Source organism: Hylobates moloch, unplaced genomic scaffold (genome assembly GCF_009828535.3).
Source record: "Hylobates moloch isolate HMO894 unplaced genomic scaffold, HMol_V3 SCAFFOLD_8, whole genome shotgun sequence".
NCBI classification, from domain to species: Eukaryota; Metazoa; Chordata; class Mammalia; order Primates; family Hylobatidae; genus Hylobates; species Hylobates moloch.
Window position 1 is genome coordinate 74,532,151 of NW_026652283.1, and position 12,728 is coordinate 74,544,878.

General features: G+C 42.3%; 1 protein-coding gene across 1 annotated transcript in view; it reads right to left on the bottom strand.

The window, feature by feature from the left end:
• The window catches only part of CACNA2D3 (calcium voltage-gated channel auxiliary subunit alpha2delta 3), a 961,034-nt gene that overhangs the window by 181,682 nt on the left and 766,624 nt on the right, over positions 1-12,728 (bottom strand). Inside the window, 2 exon segments of the mRNA XM_058443425.1 lie at positions 7,037-7,117; positions 10,012-10,133. Of these exon segments, the coding sequence (XP_058299408.1) occupies positions 7,037-7,117; positions 10,012-10,133 (203 nt within the window).

A 12,728-nucleotide genomic window follows, 5' to 3' on the forward strand; every position in this document is an offset into this window, starting at 1 on the left:
GATTTCTGCATTTCCATCTGAGGTACCGGGTTCATCTCACTAGGGAGTGCCAAACAGTGGGTGCAGGACAGTCGGTGCAGCATACTGTGAGTGAGCCAAAGCAGGGCGAGGCAATGCCTCACTCAGGAAGCGCAAGGGGTCAGGGAGTTCCCTTTCCTAGTCAAAGAAAGGGGTTACAGATGGCACCTGGAAAATCGGATCACTCCCACCCTAATACTGCGCTTTTCCAATGGGCTTGGAAAACGGCACACCAGATTGTGTCCCACACCTGGCTCAGAGGGTCCTACGCCTACGAAGTCTCACTGATTGCTAGCACAGCAGTCTGAGATCAAACTGCAAGGCAGCAGTGAGGCTGGGGGAGGGGCGCCCACCATTGCCCAGGCTTGCTTAGGTAAACAAAGCAGCCAGGAAGCTTGAACTGGGTGGAGCCCACCACTGCTCAAGGAGGCCTGCCTGCCTCTGCAGGCTCCACCTCTGGGGGCAGGGCACAGACAAACAAAAAGTCAGCAGTAACCTCTGCAGACTTCAATGTCCTTGTCCGACAGCTTTGAAGAGAGTAGTGGTTCTCCCAGCATGCAGCTGGAGATCTGAGAACGGGCAGACTGCCTCCTAAAGTGGGTCCCTGAACCCTGAGCAGCCTAACTGGGAGGCACCCTCCAGTAGGGACAGACTGACACCTCACTCGGCCAGGTACTCCTCTAAGACAAAACTTCCAGACAAACGATCAGACAACTGAATTTGTGGTTCACGAAAATCTGCTGTTCTGCAGCCACCGCTGCTGACACCCAGCCAAACAGGGTCTGGAGTGGACCTCTAGCAAACTCCAAAAGACTGGCAGCTCAGGGTCCTGTCTATTAGAAGGAAAACTAACAAACAGAAAGGACACCCACACCAAAAACCCATCTGTACATCATCAAAGATCAAAACCCATCATCAAAGACCAAAAGTAGAGAAAACTACAAAGATGGGGAGAAAACAGAGCAGAAAAACTGGAAACTCTAAAAAGCAGAGCGCCTCTCCTCCTCCAGAGGAATGCAGTTCCTCAACAGCAACGGAACAAAGCTGGACGGAGAACGACTTCGACGAGTTGAGAGAAGAAGGCTTCAGATGATGAAACTACTCCAAGCTACAGGAGGAAATTCAAACCAATGGCAAAGAAGTTAAAAACTTTGGAAAAAAATTAGACAAACGTTTAACTAAAATAACCAATGCAGAGAAGTGCTTAAAGGAGCTGATGGAGCTGAAAGCCAAGTTTCGAGAACTACGTGAAGACTGCAGAAGACTCAGTAGCCGATGCGATCAACTGGAAGAAAGGGTATCAGTGATGGAAGATGAAATGAATGAAATGAAGCGAGAAGGGAAGTTTAGAGAAAAAAGAATAAAAAGAAATGAACAAAGCCTCCAAGAAATATGGGACTATGTGAAAAGACCAAATCTACGTCTGATTGGTATAACTGAAAGTGACGGGGAGAATGGAACCAACTTGGAAAACACTCTGCAAGATATTATCTAGGAGAACTTCCCCAATATAGCAAGGCAGGCCAACATTCAGATTCAGGAAATACAGTGAACGCCACAAAGATACTCTTCGAGAAGAGCAACTCCAAGACACATAATTGTCAGATTCACCAAAGTTGAAATGAAGGAAAAAATGTTAAGGGTGGCCACATAATTGTCAGATTCACCAAAGTTGAAATGAAGGAAAAAATGTTAAGGGTGGCCACATAATTGTCAGATTCACCAAAGTTGAAATGAAGGAAAAAATGTTAAGGGTGGCCAAAGAGAAAGGTCGAGTTGCCCACAAAGGGAAGCCCATCAGACTAACAGCTGATCTCTTGTCAGAAACTCTACAAGCCAGAAGAGAGTGGGGGCCAATATTCAACATTCTTAAAGAAAAGAATTTTCAACCCAGAATTTCATATCCAGCCAAACTAAACTTCATAAGTGAAGGAGAAATAAAATACTTTACAGACAAGCAAATGCTGAGTGATTTTGTCACCACCAGGCCTGCCCTAAAAGAGCTCCTGAAGGAAGCACTAAACACGGAAAGGAACAACTGGTACCAGCCACTGCAAAAACAGGCGAAATTGTAAAGACCATCGAGGCTAGGAAGAAACTGCATCAACAAACAAGCAAAATAACCAGCTAACATCATAGTGACAGGATCAAATTCACACATAACAATATTAACTTTAAATGTAAATGGGCTAAATGCTCCAATTAAAAGACACAGACTGGCAAATTGGATAAGGAGTCAAGACCCATCAGTGGGCTGTATTCAGGAAACCCATCTCACGTGCAGAGAAACACCTAGGCTCAAAATAAAGGGATGGAGGAAGATCTACCAAGCAAATGGAAAAAAAAAAAAAAAAAAAAAAAAAGGCAGGGGTTGCAATCCTAGTCTCTGATAAAATAGACTTTAAACCAACAAAGATCAAAAGAGACAAAGAAGGCCATTATATAATGGTAAAGGGATCAATTCAACAAGAAGAGCTAACTATTCTAAATATATATGCACCCAATACAGGAGCACCCAGATTCATAAAGCAAGTCCTGAGTGACCTACAAAGAGACTTAGACTCCCACACAATAATAATGGGAGATTTTAACACCCCACTGTCAACATTAGACAGATCAATGAGACAGAAAGTTAACAAGGATACCCAGGAATTGAACTCAGCTCTGCACCAAGCGGACCTAATAGACATCTACAGAACTCTCCACCCAAAATCAACAGAATATACATTTTTTTCAGCACCACACCAAACCTATTCCAAAATTGACCACATAGTTGGAAGTAAAGCTTTCCTCAGCAAATGTAAAAGAACAGAAATTGTAATAAACTGTCTCTCAGACAACAGTGCAATCAAACTAGAACTCAGGATTAAGAAACTCACTCAAAACCGCTCAACTACATGGAAACTGAACAACCTGCTCCTGAATGAGTACTGGGTACATAATGAAATGAAGGCAGATATAAAGATGTTCTTTGAAACCAATGAGAACAAAGACACAACATACCAGAATCTCTGGGACACATTCAAAGCAGTGTGTAGAGGGAAATTTATAGCACTAAATGCCCACAAGAGAAAGCAGGAAAGATCTAAAATTGACACCCTAACATCACAATTAAAAGAACTAGAAAAGCAAGAGCAAACACATTCAAAAGCTAGCAGAAGGCAAGAAATAACTAAAATCAGAGCAGAACTGAAGGAAATAGAGACACAAAAAACCCTTCAAAAAATTAATGAATACAGGATCTGGTTTTTTGAAAGATCAACAAAATTGATAGACCGCTAGAAAGACTAATAAAGAAGAAAAGAGAGAAGAATCAAATAGACACAATAAAAAATGATAAAGGGGATATCACCACCGATCCCACAGAAATACAATCTACCATCAGAGAATACTACAAATACCTCTATGCAAATAAACTAGAATATCTAGAAGAAATGGATAAATTCCTCTACACATAGACCCTCCCAAGACTAAACCAGGAAGAAGTTGAATCTCTGAATAGACCAATAACAGGCTCTGAATTTGTGGCAATAATCAATAGCTTACCAACCAAAAAGAGTCCAGGACCTGATGGATTCACAGACGAATTCTACCAGAGGTACAAGGAGGAACTGGTACCATTCCTTCTGAAACTATTTCAATCAACAGGAAAAGAGGGACTCCTCCCTAACACATTTTATGAGGCCAGTGTCATCCTGATACCAAAGCCGGACAGAGACACAACCAAAAAAGAGAATTTTAGACCAATATCCTTGAGGAACATTGATGCAAAAATCCTCAATAAAATACTGGCAAATGGAATCCAGCAACACATCAAAAAGCTTATCCACCATGATCAAGTGGGCTTCATCCCTGGGATGCAAGGCTGGTTCAACATATGAAAATCAATAAATGTCACCCAGCATATAAACAGGACCAAAGACAAAAACCACATGATTATCTTAATAGATGCAGAAAAGGCCTTTGACAAAATTCAACAACGCTTCACACTAAAAACTCTCAATAAATTAGGTATTGATGGGATGTATCTCAAAATAATAAGAGCTATCTATGACAAACCCACAGCCAATATCATACTGAATGGGCAAAAACTGGAAGCATTCCCTTTGAAAACTGGCACAAGACAGGGATGCCCTCTCTCACCACTCCTATTCAACATAGTGTTGGAAGTTCTGGCCAGGGCAATCAGGCAGGAGAAGGAAATAAAGGGTATTCAATTAGGAAAAGAGGAAGTCAAACTGTCCCTGTTTGCAGATGACATGATTGTATATCTAGAAAACTCCATTGTCTCAGCCCAAAATCTCCTCAAGCTGATAAGCAACTTAAGCAAAGTCTCAGGATACCAAACCAATGTACAAAAACCACAAGCATTCTTGTACACCAATAACAGACAAATAGAGAGCCAAATCATGAGTGAACTCCCACTCACAATTGCTCCAAAGAGAATAAAATACCTAGGAATCCAACTTACAAGGGATGTGAAGGACCTCTTCAAGGAGAACTACAAACCACTGCTCAGTGAAATAAAAGAGGATACAAATGGAAGAACATTCCATGCTCATGGGTTGGAAGAATCAATATTGTGAAAATGGCCATAATGCCCGAGGTAATTTATGGATTCAATGCCATCCCCATCAAGCTACCAATGACTTTCTTCACAGAATTGGAAAAAACTACTTTAAAGTTCATATGGAACCAAAAAAGAGCCCGCATCGCCAAGTCAATCCTAAGCCAAAAGAACAAAGCTGGAGGCATCACGCTACCTGACTTCAAACTATACTACAAGGCTACAGTAACCAAAACAGCATGGTACTGGTACCAAGCAGAGACATAGATCAATGGAACAGAACAGAGCCCTCAGCAATAATGCCATATATCTACAACGATCTGATCTTTGACAAACCTGACAAAAACAAGCAATGGGGAAAGGATTCCCTATTTAATAAGTAGTGCTGGGAAAACTGGCTAGCCATGTGTAGAAAGCTGAAACTGGATCCCTTCCTTACACCTTATACAAAAATTAATTCAAGATGGATTAAAGACTTACATGTTATACCTAAAACCATAAAAACCCTAGAAGAAAACCTAGGCAATACCATTCAGGACATAGGCATGGGCAAGGACTTCATGGCTAAAACATCAAAAGCAATGGCAACAAAAGCCAAAATTGACAAATGGGATCTAATTAAACTAAAGAGCTTCTGCACAGCAAAAGAAACTGCCATCAGAGTGAACAGGCAACCTACAGAATGGGAGAAAATTTTCGCAACCTACTCATCTGACAAAGGGCTAATATCCAGAATCTACAAAGAACTCAAACAAATTTATAAGAAAAAAAACAAACAACCCCATCAAAAAGTGGGTGAAGGACATGAACAGATGCTTCTCAAAAGAAGACATTTATGCAGCCAAAAAACACATGAAAAAATGCTCATCATCACTGGCCATCAGAGAAATGCAAATCAAAACCACAGTGAGATACCATCTCACACCAGTTAGAATGGCCATCATTAAAAAGTCAGGAAACAACAGGTGCTGGAAAGGATGTGGAGAAATAGGAACATTTTTACACTGTTGGTGGGACTGTAAACTAGTTCAACCATTGTGGAAGTCAGTGTGGCGTTTCCTCAGGGATCTAGAGCTAGAAATACCATTTGACCCAGCCATCCCATTACTGGGTATATACCCAAAGGACTATAAATCATGCTGCTATAAAGACACATGCACACGTATGTTTATTGCGGCACTATTCACAATAGCAAAGAGTTGAAAACCAAACACCGCATGTTCTCACTCATAGGTGGGAATTGAACAATGAGAACTCATGGACACAGGAAGGGGAACATCACACTCCAGGGACTGTTGTGGGGTTCATTAGGAGATATACCTAATGTTAAATGACGAGTTAATGGGTGCATGAAATCAACATGGCACATGGATACATATGTAACAAACCTGCACATTGTGCACAGGTACCCTAAAACTGAAAGTTTAATAATAATTTAAAAAAAGGAAAAAAAAAAAGAAATAAAGTGGGGGAAAAAAGCAGTATTTCCTCGCCAAAGAACAACCACTTCAAAAAGGTCTCTTCCATCTGCTCCATTTGCACTCCTTCCCACAAATATTCAGTGTGTGAAGACACAGAAGTGGATGTTCAAAGTCACCCTAAAGTACTATTTATTGAGGGAGACTGCTGGAAAACAAAAATCGCTCTCTTTAGTAAACCCAGCCAATACCAGGATGGTGCTTGGAGCATGTCACCCACCCATCAACCAATGGCTCCAAAATGATCAGACTAAACCATGCGCCAGACACACCCTCGGGCCTTGTTTTTATGTCAGCATTTGTCTTCAAAGCGGGCTTTTTGGTAGTCGCCAGCCCTTTAGGCCAAATGCCACCAATGAAAGCCCCTAGCCATCCACAGACAGCTGCTGATACTCCTAAAAAGTGACAGAAATGGGAAAGGCCAGAAATAGGATTTCTTTGACAATTCAAGACTCTCAGTCATATAATATTTTGGCTTTCCCCTCGTCCCAAATGCACCACCTGCAGATACAGCTAACTCTATAATTCCCCAGGGGGATTAGGGGGCTGAAAATCTCAGTCTCTCTGGAGAAGGGCACATTTCAGTTTGTGTTTGCCTAAAACAAACCCGCAATTTCCTTGTATGCCCACTGTCATCCTAATGACTCAGAAGCTGCAGATCTGGAGTTTACTTTGAATGAACATGCTACGTAGCATCCACAAATTCTCCTCGGCACGTACTGACAATTTCTTACTGGCTCAGAGTTTAAGGATAGAAACCCTGGGAACGTTTTCTGTTTTCACATCAACCACCACCAGCCGTCAGAGTCTTGGTTTGAAGGAGATGACACCAAGCTGAGAAGGAAGTAACTTAAAATTGTTTTCTCCTTGAAAACCTTTTTGGAGGATAAGTGTGCTACGTAGAAGTAGGCCACTGGCCGGATGAATGGGTGCCATGCTTACTTTGTCTTCATGGATTGAGTCGATTATTTACCTGCCACCACAGGAGATTTCCGTTCATCCAGGAGCTGGATGGATGTGCTCGCTGTTACCACATTGCTTTTATTGACTGGTCCTGTGAAAAGAAAAAACACCACAACAAAAATGAAGATAATTACAGTGTACACGTTAAGAGAGTAATCATATCGGTCCCCAGTCACCAATTCTGCAAATTGTTCTGGGGCTCGGTCCCAGGCCCCAGAGTCCTCTGAGGTGTGGATGCTCTGCCTACACTGCCAGGCCATGAGTGCGGTGCTGCAAGTCCTCCCACCTGAAGCAATCAGCGAGTTGAGTTATGACCACCAGTGCACTGGGGAACATCCAGCCTCTTCACATCAAAACCATTGACCACCATCGAGGGACCACATTTTTTGGTAATCTGTGGTTTCAAATTGCAGTGTTTATTTGTGTCAGTGGTCATATTTACACTGCCTGTCTAAATATAACCATGAAGAGCTGTATGAGGGCTTTGAAATTATTTTACAAGTTGGCAACTTCAGCTCTGATTCATTGGTTAAATCTTTACTGATCTATAAAATTGTAATTTTGAGCCCAGTTTTTCTGGGCAAAATTATTCTAAACAGGGATAGAGCTAGAGCATAATCTTCACTCCAAACTATTATTATTCTGGTAACAATATGGCATTAGTATTAAGAGATTTTCAATTACCAGCAATGGTTCCAATATCCATGAATTAAAAGATACTGAGCACAAATTCTGAATGCCTGGAGTTAATAATTTAGTCCAATGCCCACCTGCTAAAAGGTGCTCAATGAGTGTGAGTTGGATGAAATCCAATTGAACTGAGAAGCAGGGAAAAGTCAAACCTGAATTTGAATACACTTAGGACCAAAGCAATGAGAAATTTTCTCCTGGCCCAAGTTTAAGCAGCAATAAAAACCAGTTTCTTTTCTAGTTTGTACAGGTATTCAATACATAGCAGAGAAAATTAGAGAGAGCTCCGCCACAGAGACTTGTAGTTGGTGATTTTTAAGATTTTCCCTGACTCTAAGGGGGTTATGAAATGTCCTAAGATGTTACGTCATCTGTAACTTTGTCATGAACAGGTAAACTCACTTCATTACACCGTTACATTGAAAGTTTGGTGAAAATCCCAGTTACCAAAAACCAATCCAACAACAGCTTTAGTTAACTCGATGATTCCAGAATCAGAAGAACAGCAAGCTAAGTTCTATTTTTTTCTTTAGAGGACTGTGACAAGGAAGTCTTAAGAGATTGCTTGATAGAAGACAATGTTATTATTCATAGGTCTGCAGCAGAATGAAAAGTTCACTGTCTCTTGATATTTTCAGCAATAAAGTGTGGTGCAGACGAGCATAAAGAAAGAGCTTCAGGCCAGGCACGGTCCCAGCACTTTGGGAAGCCAAGGAGGGTGGATCACTTTAGGTCAGCAGTTAGAGACTAGCCTGGCCAACATGGTAAAACCCCACCTCTACTAAAAATACAAAAATTAGCTGGGTATGGTGGCGGGTGCCTGTATCCCAGCTACTCAGGAGGCTGAGGCAGGAGAATCGCTTGAACCCAGAAGGCAGAGGTTGCAGTGAGCCAAGATCATGCCACTGCACTCCAATCTGGGTGATGGAGCAAGACGCTGTCTCAAAAAAAAGACAGAGAGACAGACAGACAGAAAAAGAAGGAAAGAAAGAAAGAAAGAAAGAAAGAAAGAAAGAAAGAAAGAAAGAAAAGAAAAGAAAGAAAGAGACAGAAAGAAAAGAAAGACACAAAGAAAGAAAAAAAAGAAAAGCAAGCAAGCAAGCGAGCTTCAGACACCTGGAAATTTATATTTGAGAAAGCACACATAACTACAGGCAGGCATACACACAGGTCTATCAGCAAAGGAGCACAGACCCAAAGAACCTTAGACCTGAAAAGAATCTAACAGATGATCTAGTGTGAAATCCCAACCAGCAAAGAATCTCATCAATAACATTCAGCCTCTCCTTAAATACGTCCATTGATGAGGGACTGTCTTCCTAATGAGCCCATTCAACCAATTATAAGAGCACTCTTTGTTTTCTACAAATTTCAAAAGCACCCTTTCTGAAAACATTTTCAGTCATGGAAAGGAGAAAGCACCAAGCTTTAGGGAGGGGGATTGGGCACAAACCCTAGAGAACTTCCCTTAGGATTGAATTAGGAATATTTGTAGAAGATTAATATGAAAGGAACTGATATATGTAAAATATAACTACCGATTGAACTTTCCAGAGCAACCCAAGTTTACAGAACTAGGTTTTGTTCATCTCTCAAGTTTCTGCAATAAGCAGTATAGAGTGAGTACCCAAAATACCAGATGCATGAGGCAAAAAAAAAAAACGAGGAACACTGAAGCATTTCCAGTATGTTTTGCTTCCAAAACTGGTGGAAATAAGATAGCATTCAGTTCTTTTTGGAGGCAGGTGACTTTAATTTTTTATACTATCATATCATAAACTCTTAGGACTGAAAAACTAATCGGCTACATGCCTGTCATTGGTAACTGCAGGCTCCTGTCAAGAGAGCACATGGTTCTACAAAGTCAGTCCTTAGTCCGGCATATCAATTTAAATCAATTCAGTTCAAATGGGGAACCGTGGACCTCTGTAGGGATGTGACTCACTGAAGGTTCTGGCAAGGGATGCTTGAATTTTCTCTAAGTGGGGCCATGACTACCTTTAAAAAAACTGACTGACAAGTTTGTATTAAAATCCCATAGGGTGCAAAACATCAGCCCTGCTTCCTGAAATACATTTACATAATCTGGTAAAGGAAAAACCTTCCTTTTCTTTGAGGCTATTATTACTCTTATGGAACAGGTCACTGGTTCAGGGCTGACCCAATATTCAGCACTGGCTCTGAGGGTTGAACTTGGTTCCTTTCAGCATTCAGGCAGCTCCCCAACACCCTGCACACAATGCCCAGACCCACTGGACCAGACAGACAGAGCCCGCCTCCAACAAGGGCACCCACCAGTGCTGAACGGGATGGAGTAGACGAAGCTCCCTGGAATCTGCTCAGCGGCTCTTCGGTACCAGAGAGGGAAATGGTCTGCGTTAAAAATGTTCTCCTTGTCGCCAGCTTTCAGGAAGTCCCTTGAAGTGGAAAAGAATCAGAAGAACGTGCATCACTCAGCAGAGTAAAGGTGGGCCTGGAGCACCCCGACAGCCTTCATCAGGTAAAACCAGTGTTCACTTTTAGAACCTCAACTTGCCTTTCTCAGTATAGAGGGGGCCTCACTTAACACTGGGCACCCCAGATTACTCAAAAATATCTTGCAGAGCTCTGGGAGTCAAATTCTGAGTGGGTAAAATGATTTTTCCTTGTCTATCTAGTGAACGAATTGTCTTAAAAGCCTGAAGCCAAGCAAACAAACAAAGCCTACAGAAATCCTATCAGATAACCCAAGGATGTCCCCTCTAAACCAGAAAGCTTTGTCTGGCTTTAAAACTCACACACATATACTCATACCCCTGGGAGAATCAACTTCTTTTTTTTTTTTTTCCAATTCTAGGAATTTTTTTTTTTTTTTTTTTTTTATACTTTAGGTTTTAGGGTACATGTGCACAATGTGCAGGTTTGTTACATATGTATCCATGTGCCATGTTGATTTCCTGCACCCATTAGCTCGTCATTTAGCATTAGGTATATCTCCTAATGCTGTCCCCGCCCCCCCCACCCCCCACCCCACAACAGTACCCGGAATGTGATGTTCCCCTTCCTGTGTCCATGAGTTCTCATTGTTCAATTCCCACCTATGAGTGAGAACATGCGGTGTTTAGTTTTTTGTCCTTGCGATAGTTTACTGAGAATGATGTTTTCCAGTTTCATCCCAACTTCTTAAGTAGATCTCATTCTTCTTAGAGCAAGTGTAAAGAAGGTAAACACGCTTCTCAAAAGAAGTGCAAAGAAAGTAAATGTGAGCCCACACTGAGATCTTTGCACCTTCTTCCGTCACCTGCCTCCTCTCTGGACAAACAGGCCTGCTCGTGCCCCCTGTGTGCATCCCCGCCCTCCACTGACTCCCTGCCTTCTGTGCAGAGAGCTTGTCTACCGGGAAGGCTAGGTGCATTCTTCTTTCCATCTCTTTCTCTCAAAATCACACTCATTTTCGAAGTGCGCCTCATCTACCATCTACCACATGAATCTACAGAAACACATGCAAGCTCTTGCCACACCCTGGGCCCCCACAATCTTGGTAACTTTCTTATAGCTTTTTATTTATTTTTTTGGCCTGCACAATCATCATATCCCCTCCCCAGACCTCCCAAGATCTCTGAGGACAGGAGATTTGTTCACATTTGTGCACTCTTCACAGAGCCTTAAGCATACTCAAGTCCCAGTGCATGATTATTGACTGACATCCCTCTAGAGAGTCACATGTGCTCTGCAGCACCTGAAGCGCCTTATCTTGGCTGATACGGTGCAACTCGGGCGGTGGCGGAATGACCGCCTGGTTAGGCCACAGTCTGCTGCAGACATTTTTCCGGAAGGGAGACCAATCAGGGGACAACGTATAGGTAGGGAAGAGGCCATAAGTTGAAGCAGAAATGGCACCACTTTCAACCCAGCAGTTTGCAGCAGAGAGTTGGATCGCAAGGACCATGGAGAGAAATTTTCAGGCTAAGTTGTAACTGGTTGGTTTCCTGAACTTGGCACCCAGTTCAGGAAAGCATTCAGTAGTTGCAGGGTGTGTCTAACGAGGGTTCCCTTCACCTCCACCAAAGATGGAGTGCCCGCTTTTGGAGAGGAGGCCCATGCCCTTGGAGGTCACCCTTCAGGTTCTTAGACAGCTCTGGAATCTACCTCCCTGTAACTTGTACTAGCATGTCCTAACTCCTTTCTAAGGTCTGGGACCTTCCTCTTCCCAATATTCCCAGGGCCTGGCTCTCAGCAGGCACTTGGTGTATGCTTAATGATCACAAGAAAAATCTAATCTCATATCCAGATAAGAGCTCCTCCAGTATTAAACACAATTTCCTATATCTTCAAAAATAAAATTTCTCAATTCGTTTAAATTCATTTGTCTGTATGGCCGTCTTCATAAGTGCTCTACTTTGTTAATACTGTTATAAAATTTTGTGCTACTAGAACTGGTAATTGTAGGTCAAAAATGGTCTGACATAGCACAGCTGCTTGCATTTGATCTTGACTCTTATTGACAAAATGACTCTCCAGAAATTAAAAATGTTTAAAAGAAAAATTTTTACAAAGCACTCTTCTCTCATTCAGAAGGCCAAGGCCAACTCTGGAGTCATGTGCAAGATTAAGAAAGTGCAGAGATCCCCTGTGCTATCTAGAATGCTGGAGGTCAGGACTTCCAGGCTCATCTTGGTAGACAAGCTCTTTCTTGTGCTGCTGTATTCAGTGGCCATGTTTCCTAATCTAAAAGTCATCAGGCTTCAGGAATACTGAAATTTTAGCCTTTTCATTTCTTTGGCTAGACATGAAATTCTTCATAAAGCTGACCTGGACGGTGTGAGGAGGAGCCTCTGTTGCGTGGCCCATGGCAGGATGCATTGCTGCTTTCTACCCCGGGTCACAGGTGCAGCCACGGCTGAGCAGAAGGTGTTTGCACTCCCAGCAGGTCTGTTCAGTGGTCATTACAGCTAAGAGGTGTCCTGTCTATGCAGCACAGGTTAATGGTGCCACAGGGGGCCTTTTTCCAGAGTCATGGTGGATGAGATGGC